This window comes from Sphaeramia orbicularis, chromosome 13, assembly GCF_902148855.1.
Source record: "Sphaeramia orbicularis chromosome 13, fSphaOr1.1, whole genome shotgun sequence".
NCBI lineage: Eukaryota > Metazoa > Chordata > Actinopteri > Kurtiformes > Apogonidae > Sphaeramia > Sphaeramia orbicularis.
The window spans coordinates 28,926,739-28,947,598 of record NC_043969.1 but is presented as its reverse complement, the minus strand read 5'-3'; the positions used below and the strand labels follow the sequence as shown (position 1 = coordinate 28,947,598).

At 36.5% G+C, this 20,860-nt stretch overlaps 1 protein-coding gene across 4 annotated transcripts in view; it reads right to left on the bottom strand.

Annotated features, from left to right (window-relative positions):
• The window catches only part of stx1a (syntaxin 1A (brain)), a 90,407-nt gene that overhangs the window by 6,450 nt on the left and 63,097 nt on the right, over positions 1-20,860 (bottom strand). For 3 of the 4 annotated variants that reach the window (XR_003937148.1, XR_003937149.1, XM_030152649.1), the window contains exons 5-8: positions 16,571-16,644; positions 13,837-13,945; positions 2,735-2,808; positions 2,465-2,599 (exon numbers count right to left, since the gene is read on the bottom strand). Coding sequence is in view for 2 of the 4 variants with exons in the window: in XM_030152649.1 (XP_030008509.1) it covers positions 2,465-2,599; positions 2,735-2,808; positions 13,837-13,945; positions 16,571-16,644 (392 nt within the window). In the remaining 2 variants the exon portion in view is untranslated. Of the gene's footprint in view, positions 1-2,060; positions 2,600-2,734; positions 2,809-13,836; positions 13,946-16,570; positions 16,645-20,860 lie in introns of those variants that run through there. The other variant, XM_030152648.1, reaches the window with a different exon arrangement.

Here is a 20,860-nt window from a genome sequence, read left to right as displayed (position 1 = left end):
CTTTTGGAAAACATAAGTCAAAAAAACTGGTTGGTTATAGTTTTCAGTACCATCATCATCATTAATGGACATAACTCAAAAGAAATGTTTATCCCGAGCTTTGAGTTCTGCGTAAAAACACTGTCTGAACATTAGAATACATTCACTTTTCAGATTTCCTCTAGTGTAAGGTTTATACATCTATTATACACAATGCTCCAGATGACCTGATCCCATTAGGAGCATCCCAGCTTTATCATCTTTAACAGGTCAACTGAACACATTTCTTTTTACCTGTGCCTTTCAGGAGTCTAATCATCTACTTTAGTTATTCTAATTTACTAAGTGTATTTTATTTGTATTTCTACATCATTTATATATACATTGGTTTATTATATTTATGTTATTTCTCTTACTTCTGTTAACTATGGAATGCTTCTCTCCTTGGTTTTACATATTTACATTTGTACTACTAGATACTGATAGATCTGCTTTATTTTCACTTCATTGCTTTTAATAAGGTGTAGAAACTTTATTTTGTTTCTGTTTTTAATTTGCTGTTTTTAATCCTAACAGGTTATTTTCAGCAATTACAGTTTTGTCATTTTAATTAGTTGTCCTATTACTCTTACCTGTCTTTATTTAATGCATATTTAATGATGTTTTATTCTTGATTTGCTCTAAAGGTAGGTTGCTGGGTTTGTTTTCTTTAAAACTGATTAAGAATCATTACTGTATTCGGTAGGCAGCTGTCTGCAATTTTACTTAGAAATGCTGATATTTGTATTTTTCAGTTGATGCATCCAGAATGAAATGTGCTTTATGAATAAAGTTTGCTTACTTAGTATTACATTAATATACAGTACTGTGCAAAAGTCTTTCACTTTGTTGTTTTTGCAGAGTTGGAATGAGCAGACATATGTGTTTCTCATTTTCTGCTTTTCAGATTCAAGAAAATACAGGGAATATGTGCACAACCTTAAAAGACACACAAAAAACTGAGCTAAATGGGTTCTAAAGGTTGAAGTGACTATTTAGTTTGACCCCTGACCCCATGACAAGAAGCAGCACAAACAGGAACATCTGACATGTGTTGAATGAAATCTGGTATAAAACATCAGAAAATTTATGCAATAAATCTCAAATTGTCTGAACAAAAGAGTTAAAGGTATGTTAAATGCAAAGGGAGGTTACAGAAAATATTACCTCTTTGGTTTATAGAAGCTGTTTTTCCCTGAAACATTTGTTTTTACTGCTGTGCATACTTCCCATATATCCAGATTGTATTTTAATACAGAAACTAAGAAATACATGTGTGGTAACTTTACTAAACCAACAAGTCTAATGTTGTACATCACTGTACACAGACCTGTCTATATATCTTGAAAATATCAGCCACTCACTGTTGTGGCATTTGTTTTCTAATTCATTGTATCAAAGTATGGAAGACTTCACACATTTTACATCACTGCAGGAGAAAATTTCTAAAATATTTCAGACCACTGTAACTGATAATCCCCCTAAAATGCATTAAAGGAGTGATATTTTGCTTTTTTAAATGGAATTATGCATTTTAAAACTTTTCCCTGTGGTCTACATCAACTGTAAATGCTATGCTTGGGTCTGAATTCTTCATTAATTCAACTCCACAGGTCCATCTTCAACCCTATTTCTGAGTAATGACACCAGAAAGGTCGTTTTAAGCACTGGCCCTTTAAATGCAAATGAGCCACTTCACGCCCCATCACCTCCAGGTTGTCGGCTGTGCTGCTCTGTCCCATTCAACCAACAACTGAACATTTTTGGCAATTGGCTCAAAGTTTGGACATATTTTCAGTTTTTTTCAAGAACTGCTGCTGTTGATGAACAATTATGCTGTACTCTGAGAAATGTTCGTCGGAAGTCTTGACCTCATATGTGCAAATGTCATGATGTAACTAGTTATAAAACGTAACAAATTAAGCAGGAATTGAAACCGGTTGTAGAAATCCACTCGATTTTTGCCAGAATGAATATAAAGACAGCTTTGCAGCACCTGGAGGGTTCAAATTCAAACTTTATGAACTATTAGGGTCCAAATACACAAATAAATGTACCAAAGACTAATAAAAGTGGGTTTAGCAAAATATGACTCCTTTAAAAACAAATTAACCAGCCTGTACTGTAGATGTAAGGGATATAAAGCATAGATGTCTTCATTAAAATGTGGGGAATGAAATCAAAACATTGTTAAATAAATAGTATTTGTCACCACTGCTGACCAGAGTCCCTTTAGCAGCTCGGCAGGTTAATGATTGTACCACCGAGACCACACACTGATACATGACCTTTGTAGTGGAAACCTTCCAATACAGATCTGTGAGTTTAATTCTCCTGAAGATGTCCTAGTGATTATATTTATTAATGCACATAATGATAATATCCATCTATGCTGCTTTGTGTTCACATTTGTTTGGGTATGACAGAGGGGTTCAGGGGTTTTCACCTGGCTTTCCACAAGCATGGCCATGTCCATGAACATATCATGCAGCTCTCGGATACTGTTTTCCAGCTTTATAATCTCATTGTGCCGTGTCTCAATCTCATTCATGGCTTGCTGGGTGATGTTGTCCATAATGATCTAGAAGGGTAAAATACACAGAAGAGGGTTAGCGAGGGGGGGGTTAGGGACAAATGCAAGAAGAACAAAGAGACGAGGAGAAATTAGATTAACAACATGGATTGTGCTCTTGTTGCATAATGTTAAATCACTTACCCCCGAGGTAAAGATAGCTGGGTTGTCACTCTCTAACATGCTTTCTAGCTCTTCATTGGTTGTATTTCTCCCAGCTAGAAGAACAAACACACAGTAATGAACAACTAAAGCAGGAAGGTGTGTTGGTCATGGTTCTGGAAAGAGACTGAAGTGTAATACTATTAAATCAAAGCATGAACATTTAAAGAGATGAAGTAGGTGCATTACTGTTTGTTTTAAAGGTTCTTCAAACTGCAGTAGATGGAGACCACATTAGGAAATATCCAAAACCCTCTGGATGGCTGTAGTCATCCTCTCCTCCTTTAAGTCTGTCTGAGGATTAATTAAAACAAGAGCCGAGTGCCTCTTTTGCACATGCTCATTTTCCCTCCATCCATCTGTCTCTTCTGTCTCTACTGCATCTTAAAGTCTTTACTCTGCCACCGCTCAGCAATAAATGTGATGTACAAATCATTAAAAAGCAGCTTCTATTACAGAATTAAAAAATAATAATACTAAGGAAAAAAACCTGAAACCAAGGGCATCAATCCGTACAAATATTTTACTTTAACTTTGACCCAATCTAAACAGTAGAAGGTGTTGTGGTCAATATCTAAGTTGGTGTCATAGATGAGTAATGTTAATGACCTAATAAGAAACAGTTTTAATTAGCTGACAAAGACTTCACTAGAGGATTACATTTACAATTATCATTTGGTTGTAGATGTTTCTATTTGTTAAGATGCATTTTGCCTGTTTTGATGAAAATGATAGCTTATAACAACCTCTGTAATGTTTGTCAAGTACAAAAAATGACAAGAATGTTAATAAAGTTATGACTGTTTTATTACACTTTATCTGTTTTTTCTCTCAGTTAGCTGCATTTTGAGGATTTTCTTTTGTTACAAATAGGATTAGATGATAGAAAATAGCTAGCATTTCAGAGCCAGTATCCTTGAAACTGATCATTTTTATTAATGAACTGGCTTGTAGGAGTCATCCATGTGTCTTGCATTAGCTTAATACTAATTCACAGGCTACTCTTGAAGATATTTTCATTACAACCAAATCACTTTGCAAGTATTAGTCTATTATTAACTTTATGAACTAATGAGACTGTGCACACAACAGCAGCAGAGAAGCAGTGCATGTTAGAGGAGAATATGATGTAACTGATACCAGATACAGCAGCAGCAAATGACAGAACCAGTTCAGCTCTTTCGTCTATGTTTTTTATGTACCACATTGGTGTCAGTTTCATCTCTTAAAATTATATACATAACCTAGACCGAAAAAGGCTCTCCTGGGGCCTTCCCTTGGATAATTACTGAAATGAGTAATATGTTTCAGCTGCAACACATTCTTTAACCTGAACTGATTTCTGAAACAACCATCAGTTTTCTAGCTCGCATAAAGACTGGACTGTGTTTCAGTGGAAGAAGGTCATGTGGTCTGGTGAGTCCAGACTGACCCTGTACCAGAGTGATGAACAAATCAGGATGAGAAGAGAGGCAGATAAAGTGATTAACCATCATGCCAAGTGCCTACAGTACAAGCCTGTGGGGGCAGTGTTAGGATCTGGGGTTGAATCAGTTGGTCAGACCTAGGCTCAGAAATATTATGTGTGTTGCGGCAAACTGTCCATCATCCCGCCTTCCCCCGCTTGACACAGGTGGAACTAATTGACAATCAGGTGCTTTATGTGTTTTATATGTGTGGTAAATGTGCATGTGGTAAAAAAAAAAAACTAATGCTAAAATTTGCATAATTTAATTTTATATAAATGAAGCTATTGGTAAATATCTTGGATTTAGTAAAGTTGTTCCACTGTGAAATACTTATCAGTCTTTTCCAGTCTGTACTAAAACTTAAATGTGAATACAATGTTTAACATGTATGTGTGCATATTACTTACACTGGGTTTGTTTGTTTTTTTTTTCAAGGTTTTTCACCTATGTCATCATGTGTATAAACCTTTTCAAGCTATCCTGAAAACTAAAATAAAGTTGATAAAAGGAAAAACAGGCCTGATGATTTTGAGTGGAATCCAGTTCAATACTTCAGTGTGAGCCCGCCCCTTTTCAAGTGTGGGAGAACTGCACAAGAGCTAAAGACACTTGACAATGTGTCAATAAACTGACATCTACTGACTACCTGAATGTACGGAATGTCCAAGTTTCAACATTAGTGGATTTATTTTTCCTGATGACACAGGCATTCTACGATGACAATACCAGGAGTCAATAGGTTCAAAGTATGAAAGAGTGGTTCAGGGAGCATGAAACATCATTTTTACACAACAAAGTCCAGACCTGAACCTCTTTGAGAAGAACTGAAATGACTTGATATAGCCATCTAACTTCCATCATCAATATATGAAAATCGTTAAAAAATAGTCACCAAAAATTAATGCACACATCGACAAAAATATAGCTTGTGACAGGAGCTTACAGAAACAATGCCCTAGCTCTAAGTGGTCCAACAAAATATTAGTGTGAGACAGAAAGTACATGTAGTATCGGTCGTTTCAGTGTAAAAAAAAAAAAAAAAAAACCTGTAAGACCTGTGAATGTTGGTATCAGTCATGTTGATATCACCAAAAAGGAATGCACATCATTTTCTCACTCATTACTGAATCTAATAGCAGCAGATTCTCTTCTGTATTGTCCTTAAACTGCACAGAATCGGAAATCTGGAGGAACAAGTCCAACAACCATGGGATGTGCGGCTATCTTAGAGTACAGGGTTATCACCTACTTATCCAGCACTTTTTTTAACTTTGCCTTCAAGTTTCTGTCTCTGCTGACCTTGCCTGTATGACAACATCCCTCGCCGCATCTTCCTGCTGATGTGTTTTCCCTTCATCCATCTTTATTTCCCCCGACAGAGTTGTCCTACTTCATAAACATTCCTCCTCATGCAGCCCCGCGCCTCTTTGCTTCCCTACATTAATATCTTTGCACTGACTGTGTCTGTAGAGCTGCTTCTCCTGGGCTCCATTTACACCCCACCGATACGGCAAGTCACAGTCAGACTTTGTCAGAATCATCTCCAATCTTTCACGTGCACATTCTAAGTCCTCTGTGAGGCTGTATCAGTATACACCAGGTACTCCCACAGTGCTTTCCCCCAGATGCCAGGTGATTCATAAACGGTACTGCAGAAATAACATGCATTATATACAGTATGTAATAAATAGCTCTCCTAACATCATATAAGGTCTTATTGGTGATACTACGGGTGTCAAAGACAAACATAGGCCTACTGGATAATGTGTTAGTCAACAATTATAGTCAAAAAACATAAAGAAAAGTTACCTCCAGTATGGAGACGGGTATTAACATGAAAGTTACTTTGCATTAAACATCAGCAGTCTGACTGTATAAACATATGACAACTAATTAAGAGGAAATACTGTTTCATGTAACTATACAACAGTAGATTTTGATCATTATCTCCTTGAGACACTTAATACTGAAGCAAAGTGTAATTTAGAAGTGAGCTGTCATCAGTTAAACAAAACAAGAATTTCTACCCTCCTACATTGGTTTTAATTAAAATGTATTTGTAAGAGTATTAGCTATTTAACAGTAAGAGACAAAGAAAACCCCTCAATGTTTTTCCTTCTAATCTATTTAATCATCTTTGTGAAGCATTAACGCAGACAAACATGCTGACTAATTACAGAAACTAGTGGCAACTGTTGATGAAAAGAGTCTCAAAACTCAAACTACACAGAGAAAAACAAATTATTGTGTTGCTTTAGCTTTAATTAGGGATGTGAAATACTATATGGCATTTTTGAGAGGATGCTCATTTTCTTTCATACTGAGAGGTAAGGAGGATTTATGTCACTTTAAGGACTGCAGAGTAAATCTCAAGCTTCTACAGCCTGCTTGTTACTCAGGATGTGTGGTAAATCTAGTTTTTTAGATAATCAATATATTTTCAAGATACAGAAAACACAGTGCAGTTTGTATCAAAAGTTTAATACTGTTACGACCCATTTCTTCTGCAAAGCCATATATCACTTACGTGTCTGTTGTGGTTGCTTCACCCATCTCTCACTGTGGCCCACCAGTCAAATATGACAATATTTTTCGCTCTTCTCATAATAAAACAACAGATCTCAACAAGTATTTTGTGCTGTTTCTGCTCAACTCGGATTATCATTACTGAAGGAAATAAAACTAAACAGAATGATTAGGAGGACTGGTTCAATGAAAACTCACTTGAGGGCTCCATAGAAAAAAACAACAGCTGAATTAATAATTAACACTCTTAATGAACTTCGAAGAACCTTCATTGGTGATGCCAGAGTAATCTAATGAGCAGCTCAAGGTCATTATCCCAGCAGTGGTCAGATTTTATAATGAACACTTCAAGACAGTCTATCTCTCTACTTGCATATTTAATTACGAATCACGTGGCTTCTTTTTATTGTTTCCGCCTGTTGGAAAGATCACAATGTCTGTGGGGTTTTTTTTTGTTTTTTTTTGGGTTTAACAGCTTTATGGTCATGGTAGCAAATGGACTATGATTAATAAGGATTAATATTAATATAGGATTACTAAAGCTAATCTAAAATCATATATTTTACACTGAAAGTTTATTTATTATAATATACATTTTTGGGTTGGGAAATGATGCACCCTACTATATGGTCAGTAGGGTGCATCATAATCCATGGCTGTCCACAGGGGAAGGGAAGAGTTGGTGCTTTGATTTCCCACATATTGTTGGCTGATGTGCCCTTGAGCAATGTACTTAACCCCCCATTTGCTTGACATGACATGGCAGCCCACTGGTCCTAGTCTGCAGTGTGTGGTGTTCTGCATGTTCAGCTAGTGACAGGTTAAAGATGATGTGTGTTGCATGTCCACACGTACAATATACTGACAATTGACAAATAAAGTTTCTTTTTCTTTTGTAACGGTCATTGCCACAAGTAGCTGAGTTACAAAAGTGAGTTCATCTGAAGTTGTTTAATCTGCTTTTGTTTGGCGTTACCATAAGTTGCAGAAAAAAACATCACAAACTCTTGCAGGTTAAAGTGGGTGATTTTAAAGCAGTGAACGAAATGCTTCATTTTGGTCACAGTCTGTTTTAACAAAAGTAGTTGTGGAATAACAACTGGACATTCAGCCCACACCAGCAGAACAGAAACATATAGATTATGTAATTCTATACAGCCGTAGCTGAGTTTAGGAAAAATCGAATGGAAACAGAGGACGTATAGCCAGTGAGGATGAAGCAACCAGCTGGTGGCAGTAGTTCCAAATTCATTACATGAACATAAATGTGGCACCAACTTGTAAAATAGGCAAAAAAAAAACCACTGTATGTATAGACTTTTTTTTTTTTTTAAACTTGTGATAGTAGTTATGTGATAGTAGACCCGTTAGTAGACAGTGCTGTCAAGTATTGGCTACATTTTCCTTTTTTTATAGACAAATTTGAAGCCATCCAACAAAACCTCAATTCACGACTGAATCAGAGTGTGTGTGTGAGCATGTGAATGTGTTGTTGTCATATATGAGATGAAGGCTGGTGGCTGGTGTGTGGCAGAGCAGGTAGGCTGATGGTGAGTGATGATGGTTGGGAGTCAGAGCCAATGATTGCCTTCATGAACAGAATACTGATGAAGCTGCTCTCTAACGTCTAGTGCTGCGTTTTGTTCTTCTCCTTATATGATGACCATATCGTTTCTAATTCCACCTTCATATCCATATTAAAGCAATGATTTTAAATTAAGCATTAATAATCGACCCGGCAGTGACATTTTGCAGTTTGACACATGAGAGAAAGACGATGACAAGAGCACGTGAGAGGCTAGGAGATCAATTCTGTATTCTGTGATATTCTGAGATAACTAATGTCTCTATCATTAAAGGTTAGTATATATGACATTAAAGAGGGTCAGAGATGGGGATTAAAAACAGAGAAGGATGACAATGACTGAAGGACAAATTTAAAGAAAAAAAAAAAGTATTTTGGTGCAAATCTACTCATTTCATCCCACTTCCTACACATATACTCAGTGGCTTTTTAAAGTCCTGACAGGCTCTGAGGGAGGCTCTTATTTGTTACCATGGAAACCCAAACCCTGAGAAGCCTAAAATGAAGCCCAGAAGTCTCACTTCACCATAGAGCTTATGGACTATTAAATCATTTGTACGGTCTTGCTACCGGCAACTGTATTATTTGATTTCTGTTGTTATATAACGCAAACGAAGTGAAACTCCTGAGGACCAGAGTTAAAAGACAAACCACATGCAAAAAATCTAAAGGAATGACAAATGTATTTTACCTGTCTTATCGGAACACATGTGGTTTATGCAGGAAATGTGTTTCAGTGTACATGTCTGTCTTTTTGCCTGCCGTTGTAGCAAAAAGCGTGTCCACAGGGAAACAGAACAAACAAATGTCAAAGAGGCCCTACGATGCCTGAGACCAACATCTCTTCTATCCTGCTGAGCCCAGCGTTCTGCGTGCAGAAACAATAAATGTGTGATATTCTGCATTCTGAATCAATAATAAACACATGCTTTAAATATCAATGGAGTGGAAATACTTAAATATTCAGTGTTTAGTATTTGGCAAAATTAAAGAAGCTGCGTTTTGCTTTAATATTAACAACGTCATCTGATGCCAACTGGCAGCCTTTGTACTCAATTTAGGTTTACGGTTCAGAGCTGATTTCTCATTTGGATGTTCACGATATATTATTTAATTCTCAATGTGGCCTGTAGCAGATTCTACTATGAACTGGTCATAATCTGAACTGATTCGTATGCATAAAAGCAAATCAGAGGAGTTTCTTCAGCTCACAACACACTGTGTAAATGCTTACCTACAATGTAAAGTTGTATATTACAAACCTTACATATAAAAGAATATGTGAACATAAGTCATTGTGTAGTGTCAGTGTTTTACTATTATATATGATGTTTTTACATTTATTTTACTGCTACACTGTTGCATCTTTATGCTGTGGATGTTTAATGTTGAGCTCATCTGAACTATTTAATAGCATCTGAATGACTCACTTCACTGCAGAGCGCAGACAAATCTCAAATCCAAGACATGTGAAAGTCACAGGATTTCTGAAATGTCTGTTCAGACTGAGGTCATATTTTATCATCCGATTTAGGACCACATATGGTATTGACCCAGATCACAACTGAAAAAATGAGTCACATACAAACAGAGATATCTAATCTGGGCAACTTTGTCCTCACTCTGAATGCAGCCCATATTGCCTTCATCTTTCTTTTGTTTAGCAGCCTACTATATTAATGTTTTGGCACAATCACTGATCCCAAAGTGTCATTTCCAGAAGCAGCGGGAAGCTGTTTTTCAGCAAAAGAGCTCTAAACTCTCAGTAGAAAACCTATTCAGCACCAAAGGGCAGGCGGTAAGAGAAAATGGACTATGGGGTGTGGAGAATCTAAAGAGGCATATTTTAACAATAATGGACATTTCAATTCCTGTAAAGAGATTAAACTACAACACTGGTAAAACAAACAGAGCGGAGTGTTGTGATATTTGTCTGTTGTATTATTATATATTCTTTATTGTAGTATTTAATTAATACAGGAAAAAATATACAAACTGAATATAACCACAAGATTATAGGTGAAGTCAGATTGTGCTCTTCCTGTTCATTAATTTAATGGTCTGAGCTACAATGTATTATGGGTGATGGACCAAGAATATGGCAACAGGACATTATTAAGTAATTTTAAAGTACTATTTTTAAGCAATAACAGGAAATGGTCAAAGTTGTGCAAGCATATTTTCTATATCAACACAGCATTTGATTTAATATCTTCGATGTACTATATATTAGAAGAATAATCAGTTTTAGACTTTACTTTATATTGTTGCATACAAAGGAGTTTGTTAAAGGGGTTCTATGTAGTATTGATTTTCCAAACTCTCACAAGCAGAAGGATGTCACTTACCAGAACATACTTTTGTCTACCAAAACTACCAAAGAATCCACACTATGTATCCACAGACTGTGTCACTCGCTGAATAAAGTATAAAGCTCATTGTTTATACAAATCAGTATTATGGTATCATCAAGTTTCTTTCTCCCCAAAAACTCATAGCTGGTTATTTTAACAATTTGCCAAAATAACAGTGTGTCTTATAATCTTCACGCACTGCATCGGCTATTAGTTTACATTATAGCTCTGTCAATTTAGCTCTGTTTTTAGACAAAGACAGCCACAGTAAAACCACAAATTGTGTAGTTTGTGCAGTCTGAAACATGGATCAACAAACAGTGAACTTAGCAAATATAATAACATCACATAATAACTTCATACCTTCATGAGACTCATAATTAAACTCATAGTAGAATAAATGCTGTAATTTCAGCATCAAATTCCATTCTTCTCATTTAGAGCTGTGTCCAGTGGTGAAAACAGTGTGTCTAGCTTTCGTCACTTTCATTGACTAAAAAAGTTAGCAGTTCTCATCATATCTCGTGACTTTCTGATGATTTGGTCATATCACAGAATCCACTGGCACATCAGTATAAATACATTCAGTTCATATCTCTACAATCCAATACATTGTCATCTTTAGCATAACTTCAGAGCTCTTCATTCTAAACAATATTTATCTGAGGTCATTTTTTAGTATTTGAAAGTAGAAATACAATATATAGTCCCTTTAAGGCTGATAAACATCAGGGTTATGAGCATCATGGCAACACTCGATGCAAATAGGATGTATTATTATTGTTGCCTACAAAATGTTTACAGTATACCACACTGTAGCCTTCTGTTTTTTCATGTCTTTGTATGGAGCAGAGGAAGGAGAGATGTAAAACAGGAAACATCAATCTTCGTTCTGACAAACTAAACTTGGGTTTCCTCTGTGTGTGACACAAAATTATTGAGTCACACAGCAGTCATAGAAGCTGGCACTACAGAAGCATAGCTTTCATTCCATAAGTCACGTTAGATTGCATTTGACAAGAAATAAGCTAAAGAGAACTGCTTTTGTGGAAATTTGAAATCACTTAAAAACCTGCATTTCTGTCTTTCCTCCCTCATAATTTCACCCTCCTTTGTGCTGCATCTCTGTACTCTGTGCATCTAATCCCTTCCTTGACTACAGGTGATTTCAGCTGAGGCCTCCTGTGACTTTACCAGCTGACAAATCAAACCTGAATGGATCTGGAGGAGCTCAAGGGAAATGTGAGTCAGTTGTGCGTTAGACCTAATCAGGAGGGTTTGAATCATTTGATTAACCCCTGGAAGTCAATCCGTCAAGTTGGCTTCACTGTTCATTTGACTGGGCCATATTTACTATAGAGGCAATGGTCAGTGCCCACAGATACTGACCGGGCTGCATGTGTCCACTCTAAACTGACAGATGGCCAGGGGAAATTACATCAACGCCAAGTGCTGACAACAAAACTGCCCCTTGCTCTTTCCACTATCATTTCCACTGAATGAGTCAGAGTTTTGTTTCCAATGTGTGTGTGTGTGTGTGTGTGTGTGTGTGTGTGTGTGTGTGTATGTTTGTGTATAAGGTGACTCTGTCCTCATGACTGTTAGGGGCAGCTGGCACGGTGCGGGCTGCCAGGACGCCATGGCAGAGGCCGTGTCAGTGGCTGGTCCAGGAGCCCGAGGCCTGTAGCTAATACCTGTCAAATCTTATTACACATACAGTGTGACATAAGTGTGAGCATCTCGCATCTGAGCTGCTGCAGCCCGGCATATGGGGCGAGGTGTCGGCATTTTGCAAACTGGTTTCACATAGGGGGAAGGAGACAGGAGTGTCAACCAATACCAGACTGTTAAATTCATGATAAAATATTGATGAGATAACAGAAATTTCTCAGTGATCAAAATAAACAATGTACTTTTTTTTTTAACCTCCATTAATGCTGCCATAGTCTAGTCTCAGTTTTTTCACCCCTGAGCTAAAGGCTGTTTTCCATGAATAATAAACGCAACAAACAGTAACACTGAGACTGAACAACTCATTCCTTTTACAGTAATATATTTGTGTCAGACAGCATCAGACATTTTAAATATTTAAATAGTCAACACAGGAGACGTAGCGGTAGTGAATGACCACACTTTTTGTGGTTACTTATGATTTTTTTTTAATATGAAAACCATTTCTAAAACAATACTAAAATGTGTAGATTTGTTAACAGCAGGGACAGGGGTTCATTTGGCATCTTTTAAGTATATAGACTTGCTAATCTGAGGCAATATTTTGCCATTATCATATAATTTACAAAGCTATACCACGTGGCATACACTACATTTCTAACCTAATTAGCTTGCTATTAATATCTAACAGAACAGAGGGAAATCAATATGAAGATGATGATTAGATAACATAACCTCTATTGTCCCTAAAAGGAAATTTGTCTTGGACTGTGAGAGTTATTGCAGCTGTCATGAATAAACACACAGACTGACACAACTGTGATATGGCAGAAAAAAAATAACAACAACAAAAAACAAAAAATATGAACTGCGTATATTTGGAAAGTTTAGAAACATGGCTTTTTTGTGCTGTATACAACTACACATTCAGGCCATAATACTAGCCAGTGGCAGTCATAATGGCAGATCCACACCCTAAAGGTAGCATGAGACTACATGATGTAAGGCAGATCTGACAAACTTCACACATCAAGAATGAAAATGAGCAAAGAATTCGACAGTCAGTGCTTTAATCCCCTGAAGTGTGATAACCAATGTGACAGCGGCCCCTCTTCACTGACACTACCATAGTATTCCTCCGACTCCATCTTCTGCCTCACACAGAAGGCAACGCTAAGTGTGTATTGTGGCCCGTCAGGTGACCTCTGATAAGGTATTTGTAACAGTGAGGTTGACTGAGGATGTGTGCAGTGACGGCATTTACTTTGAATACCACAGGGGTTCATGAAGAAAACCGTTACGTGGCTTACTATAAATGAAAAGACAGTCAAATGTCCACTAATGTGGCCATGAATCTAATAAAACAAAAAAAAACTAGAGTAACTGCAAAACTAAGAAGTGATGCTGATGTGTTAGATCAGTGCAGTGCACATGCATTATGAAAGGCGATGGGGGGTTTAATCCCCCCAGTCTACTCACTGATCTCCAGCTGTCTTTGAATGCGTCCCTTGCAGCGCTCTCTGTAGTCCGACTGGGTGGTGTTGTACTCTGACATCACTTCAACAAACTTACGAGACAGTGTGGAGTGCTGCAGACACAAGATTAACACTCAACTTCAATTTGCACCAAGTCTACAGTAGATAGTGGCCCAATGCTCAATGTAAATCATTTAAAAGACAAAAGCACAGTATTGGTTAGATCTGCTAAGCTGTGCTATGTTACACATACTACATACAGCTGTGCTCACAAGTTTACATACCCTGATAGAACGCACATGGGACAGTCTTGAATGTTCCAACATGACAATGAGCCAAAACACAAGGCCAAGTTGACCTGTCATTGGCTACAGCTGAAAAAGTGAAGGGGAAGGAGTGTCCACCTCAGTCTCTGGACCTCAATATCATTGAGCCACTTTGGGGAGGTCTCAAACATGCAGTTCATGCAAGAAAATTCAAAATCTTAAAGGAACTGAAGGTGTTTTGCCAAGAAGAATAGGCAGCTTTACCATCTGAGAAAATAAAGTGCCTCATCCACAACTACCACAAAAGACTTCAAACTGTCATTGATGTTAAAGGGGTCAATACAGAGGATTAAGAACTAGGGTATGTGAACTTTAGATCAGGATCATTTGGATAGTTTCTGTTGTCAGTGTGATTGAAAAAGAGCAAATACATTTGTTTGATAATAAATGGCTTCACCCAACCACTAGCCACGAGTGACAGAAAAGTTTTTGTGTTATCATTCACATTCTCTGAAAAATGGCCAAAGAATCACAAATTCTGCTAAGGTATGTAAATTTATGAACACAACTGTATACTACTAGAACAGTAATTCTCAGTCCAGTTCATGGATATGGGCTGACAAAATCAGGGGTCTAGACATTTTTACAGCAGATATATTGAGCTGTAATAACAACAAATGCTTAACATAAATGGAACAGATCCATCATTAATATTATGATCACCTGTGCTTCTTTCTGCTTAGTCAAGCAAAAAAAAAAAAAAAAAAAAGGGTTATTCATGCATGTAGTCATCATGTGTGCTATAAATCGACTCATTCTATGCTGTTGAACAATTACGCCAAGCTAATGAATGAGCTCCTCAAACTGAAAATTAGAATTAGACATTTTTTGGGCATTTTTTATTAGAAATAGTGAATATGGTGGAGAGGAAAGACAGGGAGAGAAGGGATGCAATGCTGCAAAGGATTTCAGTGGGGACTGAACCCAATAAAGCCAAGGCCTTGTGGGATACACCCCTATAAATGTGCTAATAATAATAATAATAATAATAATAATAATAATAATAAGAATACAGTTTATAATTAACTCTATTTATATAGCCTATATATACGGTTGCCTATAAGGTTGGAATTATTTTGTTTTCATACATTCCTGTTTTTATTCCTATTTATACACATCAGTAATCACCTTTGATCAGGTACAATGATTACATACAGAATCCAAGTTACAATTTATCTATCAAGAATAAATCACAGTATCACAATCATTTCATAAGAAAAGGTAAAAATATTTTATTCCAACTTTATGCACAACAGTGTATTATATAATAAATATGTAAATAAAGTATAAATACAACTAGAAAACTAGAATAACTGGAATAGATGTTTAGACTTGTGAAAGGTGCAACACTTAAAAACAGTAATAACCATACAATGCCATGAGACACAAATAAAAGCAAAATAAGGAAAGAGCACAAATGTAAAGCGCAAAGGTCAGAGGAAAGCTGGATTGTAAAAGTGTGTTTTCAGAGTGAATTTAAATGAAGATGTAGACGCAGCCATCCTGATGTCCTCTGGAAGGTCATTACATAGAACGAGCCGGATGGCAAATGTTCTGTCACCTTTGTTTTTCAGTCTGAAAGATGGGACTCCTAGTAGAGCAGATTCTGGGTTGTTGTGGAATATAGAGGGTTAGGAGGTTAGAGATGCGTCTGTGTGCCAAACTGCTCAGAGCTTTAAAAGTAATAGGTAAAATTTTAATAACAGGCATCAGTGCAGAGATGCAGGTACATGCGTTATATGTCCCAGTTTTCTGGTGCCTGTTAAAACTCTGGCAGCTGCATGCTGGATTAACTGGAGAGAAGATAATAATATTTAATAATATTTCACTTCAGACAGAGAAAAGAGAATTACAGTAGTTAACCTGCGAAGAGGTAAAAGCATGAATGACTGATTAAAGATTGCTGGAGGATAAAAATGGTTCAATTTTTGCAGTTTTCCTAACTTGAAAGAACAAGATTGGATGATGGAGTTGACATGGCTGTTTAAGGTGAGGTTAATTTAAAAAAGAACAGCAAGACTTCTGCAACATGGCATGATGAAATTAGAATAGGAACCTAGAGAGTTTGTGACTTTAAGGTTAGAAGACTTGGGAACTGATTATAAGAACTGTATTTGAGGTTTAGCGGTAAAAAATTGAGTGCCATCTACTTTTTAATGCCTTGTAAGTAAAGTTATTCTCTTCTGAGTTGGATCACAGATGAGGTAGATCTAAGGGTCATCTGCAATAATTACAGTGTTATCTGTTGCCATGTGTTGGAAAAAAATTAATGTCACCTACAAAAATGTGTGGATTTTTTTTTTTTTTTTTTTACACATACCTCATTTTCAATATACTGTGACTGATAGAATAATACATGCTGTGCATAGTTAGTATGTACCATTCAAACAGCTGAAAGTATAGTTTCTGTACCTGTGTCTTGCGTATCCTCAGATCAGCTGATGACCTGTTTTGGCCTTCTTCTTGCTCAATGGTTTGCTGGATACCTGAAACCAAAACATGACAGTCAGACACTGAATTAATGTTTACCTTGAAAAGTCACACCATGAAAAACAACACTGTGGAACATCCAGAGGCCAGAGAGAGATGACAAGGAAGGAAGTAGACATGTTCAATATGATACTACAATTAGAGCTAGAAGTGTTATTACTTTCAGCAACACAATGTTTTTGTACTACTGTACCGGCTGTAGGTATGTGTCAACACTACACAACATATCATGCAGAATGGAAAATTAATAATTGAAGGTATCATAAAAGTCTGACTATTATGAGATTTGGTATCATATAGATTACTGGGAAAACTACTCTTTTCACTCTTTTAATATGATTTTAGAACAGAAAACAGCTCTTGCACCTAAGGTAGTCATAAAAGAGCTGCTGCCATGAACAATCAAAGTAAATTAGACATTGTCAATGTAAGGTCATGAGGAATGTGGAGGACTCAATCACTGAGTTATACAGAGATGTAAAAGCCTGCTAATTCATATTCTTTCCTTATGATTTACGTGTAAAAGGTGTTTACAACAGCTCATGAACACTGAGGGGCATTTTCTAAGATGTGACTGCTTTTTCACTGTGCATATGTTTTTGCAAACAGCACGAGTCGACAAGGTAAGCAGGTTCAGTTTCTATGCGACACAACAGAACACTCAGTAGACAGTGTATTTTTAGCAGTTTTGATTTTAACAATATAATAAGTGGTGAAACTCGCAGCGTCTGTGAAAGCCACAATTAACATAACCAGCATCATTTTAATTGGTGCATCTTGATTTGTCCACATATTGTGCTTCTTTGGCAACATTCAATCATGGAGCTCCATCTGAGGAATGTCTGAATACCACAGTGAATCCTGGACATTGTTGCTGATCAGGTAAATCCATAAATAGCAGCAGTCTAAACTTTTCCTTGCACAGTAATGAGCTCCATTAAAAAAGGCACAGTATCTCTTCAACCGCTCTCTTTCCCCTTTGTGTCTCAAGTGTAAAACTGATGTGGGAACCTTTACTCATTGTTTCTGGTCTTGTCGTAAACTTCAAAGATATTGGGTTGAATTTGAATGTGAAATGGAGACAATTTTTCAAACTGATATAAAAAAGGACTCCATGTCCCTGATCCTGGGTCTTCCAAATAAATATGTGAAAACAGCAGCCGGCAATAGACTGTATAATATTCTAACATTTGCAGCAAGGAAAAATACTATTTTGCAGTGGGTCAGTTCCTTCTGTCTGCAAAATAATTTTTGAACTGATCCCCCTAGAATATCTTACTGATATCGTACATAACAGTGTACTGGTATATCAGTTGGACAGAGTATGGCGCCCATTTTTGGACTATATTGGACTGGACCTCTCTTCTATTCTATTAAAAGGACTATTGTGCACTTAAATGATATTCATAAATGTGACTCCTGTACATTGTAAGTCTGACCTGCCACCTTTTGTATTAAGCTATAATTTTGTGTGTTTTTTTTTTTAAATTTCTCTTGTAAAAATTTATGTTTTGTTTTGTGTCTAGTCTACTGAAGACACTGTTTTGTTGAATGAAAACAAAAAATTGCAATAAAAACAATGAAAAAAGGCATAGTAAAACACACTGTGTATTTTGTAATTTATGCTGCCAAATATTTATGAGAACCATTAAAAATTATTTATTAATTGATTTATTTAGTGTGTCTTTACAGATTTACAGACTCTAGTTGTCATGAGAGATGGTCTTAAAAACTGAAACACACAATAGGAGGATTCAACAGCTACTGAGAAGAGTCTTGTCCCTGATGTAACAGTTCATGGTATAAATAAAGTCTCATACTGTAATTGTTTTAAGTGCTATGGAAGACAAAAACATGCAGTATATGAAAAAACACAAGAAATTGTTTCTTTCAGTTTCTTATTTCTAAGGTAGCCAGCTGAGTGGATGGAGTCAACGTTCATGGTTTTACAGTAAAATTCACAGTCCTTATCTTATGGAACAAACAGTTTGGCAATCAATGCGTACCCATGGAAATGGTTCCACAATGACCTGCAGCAAACAATAAAAATAATATTTTAAATGCTCCCTATGTAAAAGCACATTCGAATAGAGAAAACCTGGTTTTTACTCAAATTTACTGACATTACTCCCTAGTTTTGATGTGAAGGGCTGGCTCACCACTTACAAATAACCACTGAAAGACAGGAAAAGTTTTTTTACTCAGGCTGTTACACATCCAATTCATTACCTTGTGAGATGTTGCTCTTGTGAAGATTTTATATTTGCTATTTTAGTGAATATCCATATGAGCCTCCAAAATTTCCATTCAAAACACTTATTTATCACCAGTTCAAGTTCCACAGTCATCCACCAAGAAATATGCCGAATAATGGCTCACGGGAAACTAAAAATGTTGTAAATGCCACCAAATCACTGATATTGATTTACACAGGGATTATACTACTGTCCCGGGACCTTTGTGTTTGCTAGGAATTTGTGAAGAAATTTTTCTTTTACAAATAACGCTCATGGCAGGAATTTGCACAGAATTAAGATAATAAACAACTACCATAATTATTACAACTTACCAGAGGTCTACAGGTAGTACTACTCCTGTGCAAATAGGGCTTGAAATGTGTAAGTGCTTGTGTTATATGAAGTTTATGTTGGAGTCTGTGTTGTGTCAGGGGCCACATGTCTGTTGACATTACCCTACTGTACTTCTATTGGATTTTTAGGAGCCAAAACTTGTTCCAGTGTTCATAATGGGGATGTATTATTTAAAGAAAATGTTGAAAAATAGTGAATCTACCCACTGCGTTTAAAGAACTAGGCCAGCTGAACTACACTAGAAGAGTTGGTTAAGATACAGTAGATGACATCACTTCATGGTGATGTTTCCCTGGGTGTAGTTAGAGAGAGCTGAGGTCACACAGTGAACCACCAAACACACACTGATACATAAAGGTATCCTGTGGCAATGACTGATGTAAACCGCAGTGACACAGTTAGAGGACTGCGATGCAGAGCCTGTTCCGCCTGATAGCACTTGTGCCAAGAGTGTGTATCAATGTACATATATATGAGCTTGCAGCGCTGTGTCTGTGTGTTTGTCTGGCGCACAAACTAAAGGATTGGGGCTATTATCTCCTTTCCAGCTACACTGATGTTGTGTTCAATTTTCCTTAAAGATACAGAGATTTTAGCTTTAATCCCTATTCTTCAACACCTGATAAATGAACGGAGTTAAAAAAAAAATTACTTTTACATTCAAGAAATTACTCATGCTGTGTAAGTTTTAGTCACATGAAATAGGAAACTCTTCATGACAACATAATAAGTCAACATAATGATATATAAACATAATGAAAGTAAAAGAGTTTGACTTTAAATGTTCACTTTCTGGGACACAGTTACATAAGAGGATTGATTTTTAACAGCTGGTCATTAAATATAAAGCAGGTAACAGTAACTGATTATCTGGGAAATAGCTTTTCTGACTTTAGCCGAAAACTTTTCAAGCTGTGCAGCTGCATTCAGGCTTGAAAAATAACACTTCATGTTTTATTCCTTAAAATGATAAAATGTGATGTGTGCAGGGAAACCAGCAGACACTACAGGTAGATATATTGAACCATTTCTATTAAAACAGTCGTCAGGGGGTTGACGTGAATCACAAAAACTAAGAAAATTACATATGGGGTAAGGATGGTGTCAAAATATTCATGCGCATAAGATAGAAATGCTTACATATGAGTCTACAGTTGTGCAAAAAATAAATATTTGTAAACTCTTGAATGAGTTCAGTCGTACATGAAATGTATTGTGTGTATTTTATCCATCAGAATACGTATGAAAAAGTTTTGACATCAAGAATTACAAACAAGAAATGCAACTTTACGACTGCGCTTTCTCCATTATGAATACGAATTCACCAACGTGACTCTACTGTCTGTGGTGGAAAAATTTACTTTTTATATTTTATACTCTTTATATTTTATACTTTTAATATTTTATACTGTTAGTACATCTTCTTTTAATGCTGAGTTATTCTTCATGCATATGCTTATGTGTGATGGTTACCACTCTGTAACACCCCCGACTCGGGAACGGAGTTCTTACCTTGAGTTAAAACCCAAACACCTAAATGTTTGGATATGTGATGGCGCCTGCATGCTAGATATTATTTAAACAAGGTAAGGGGTAAGAGGCCAATATGGCCAATATGGCC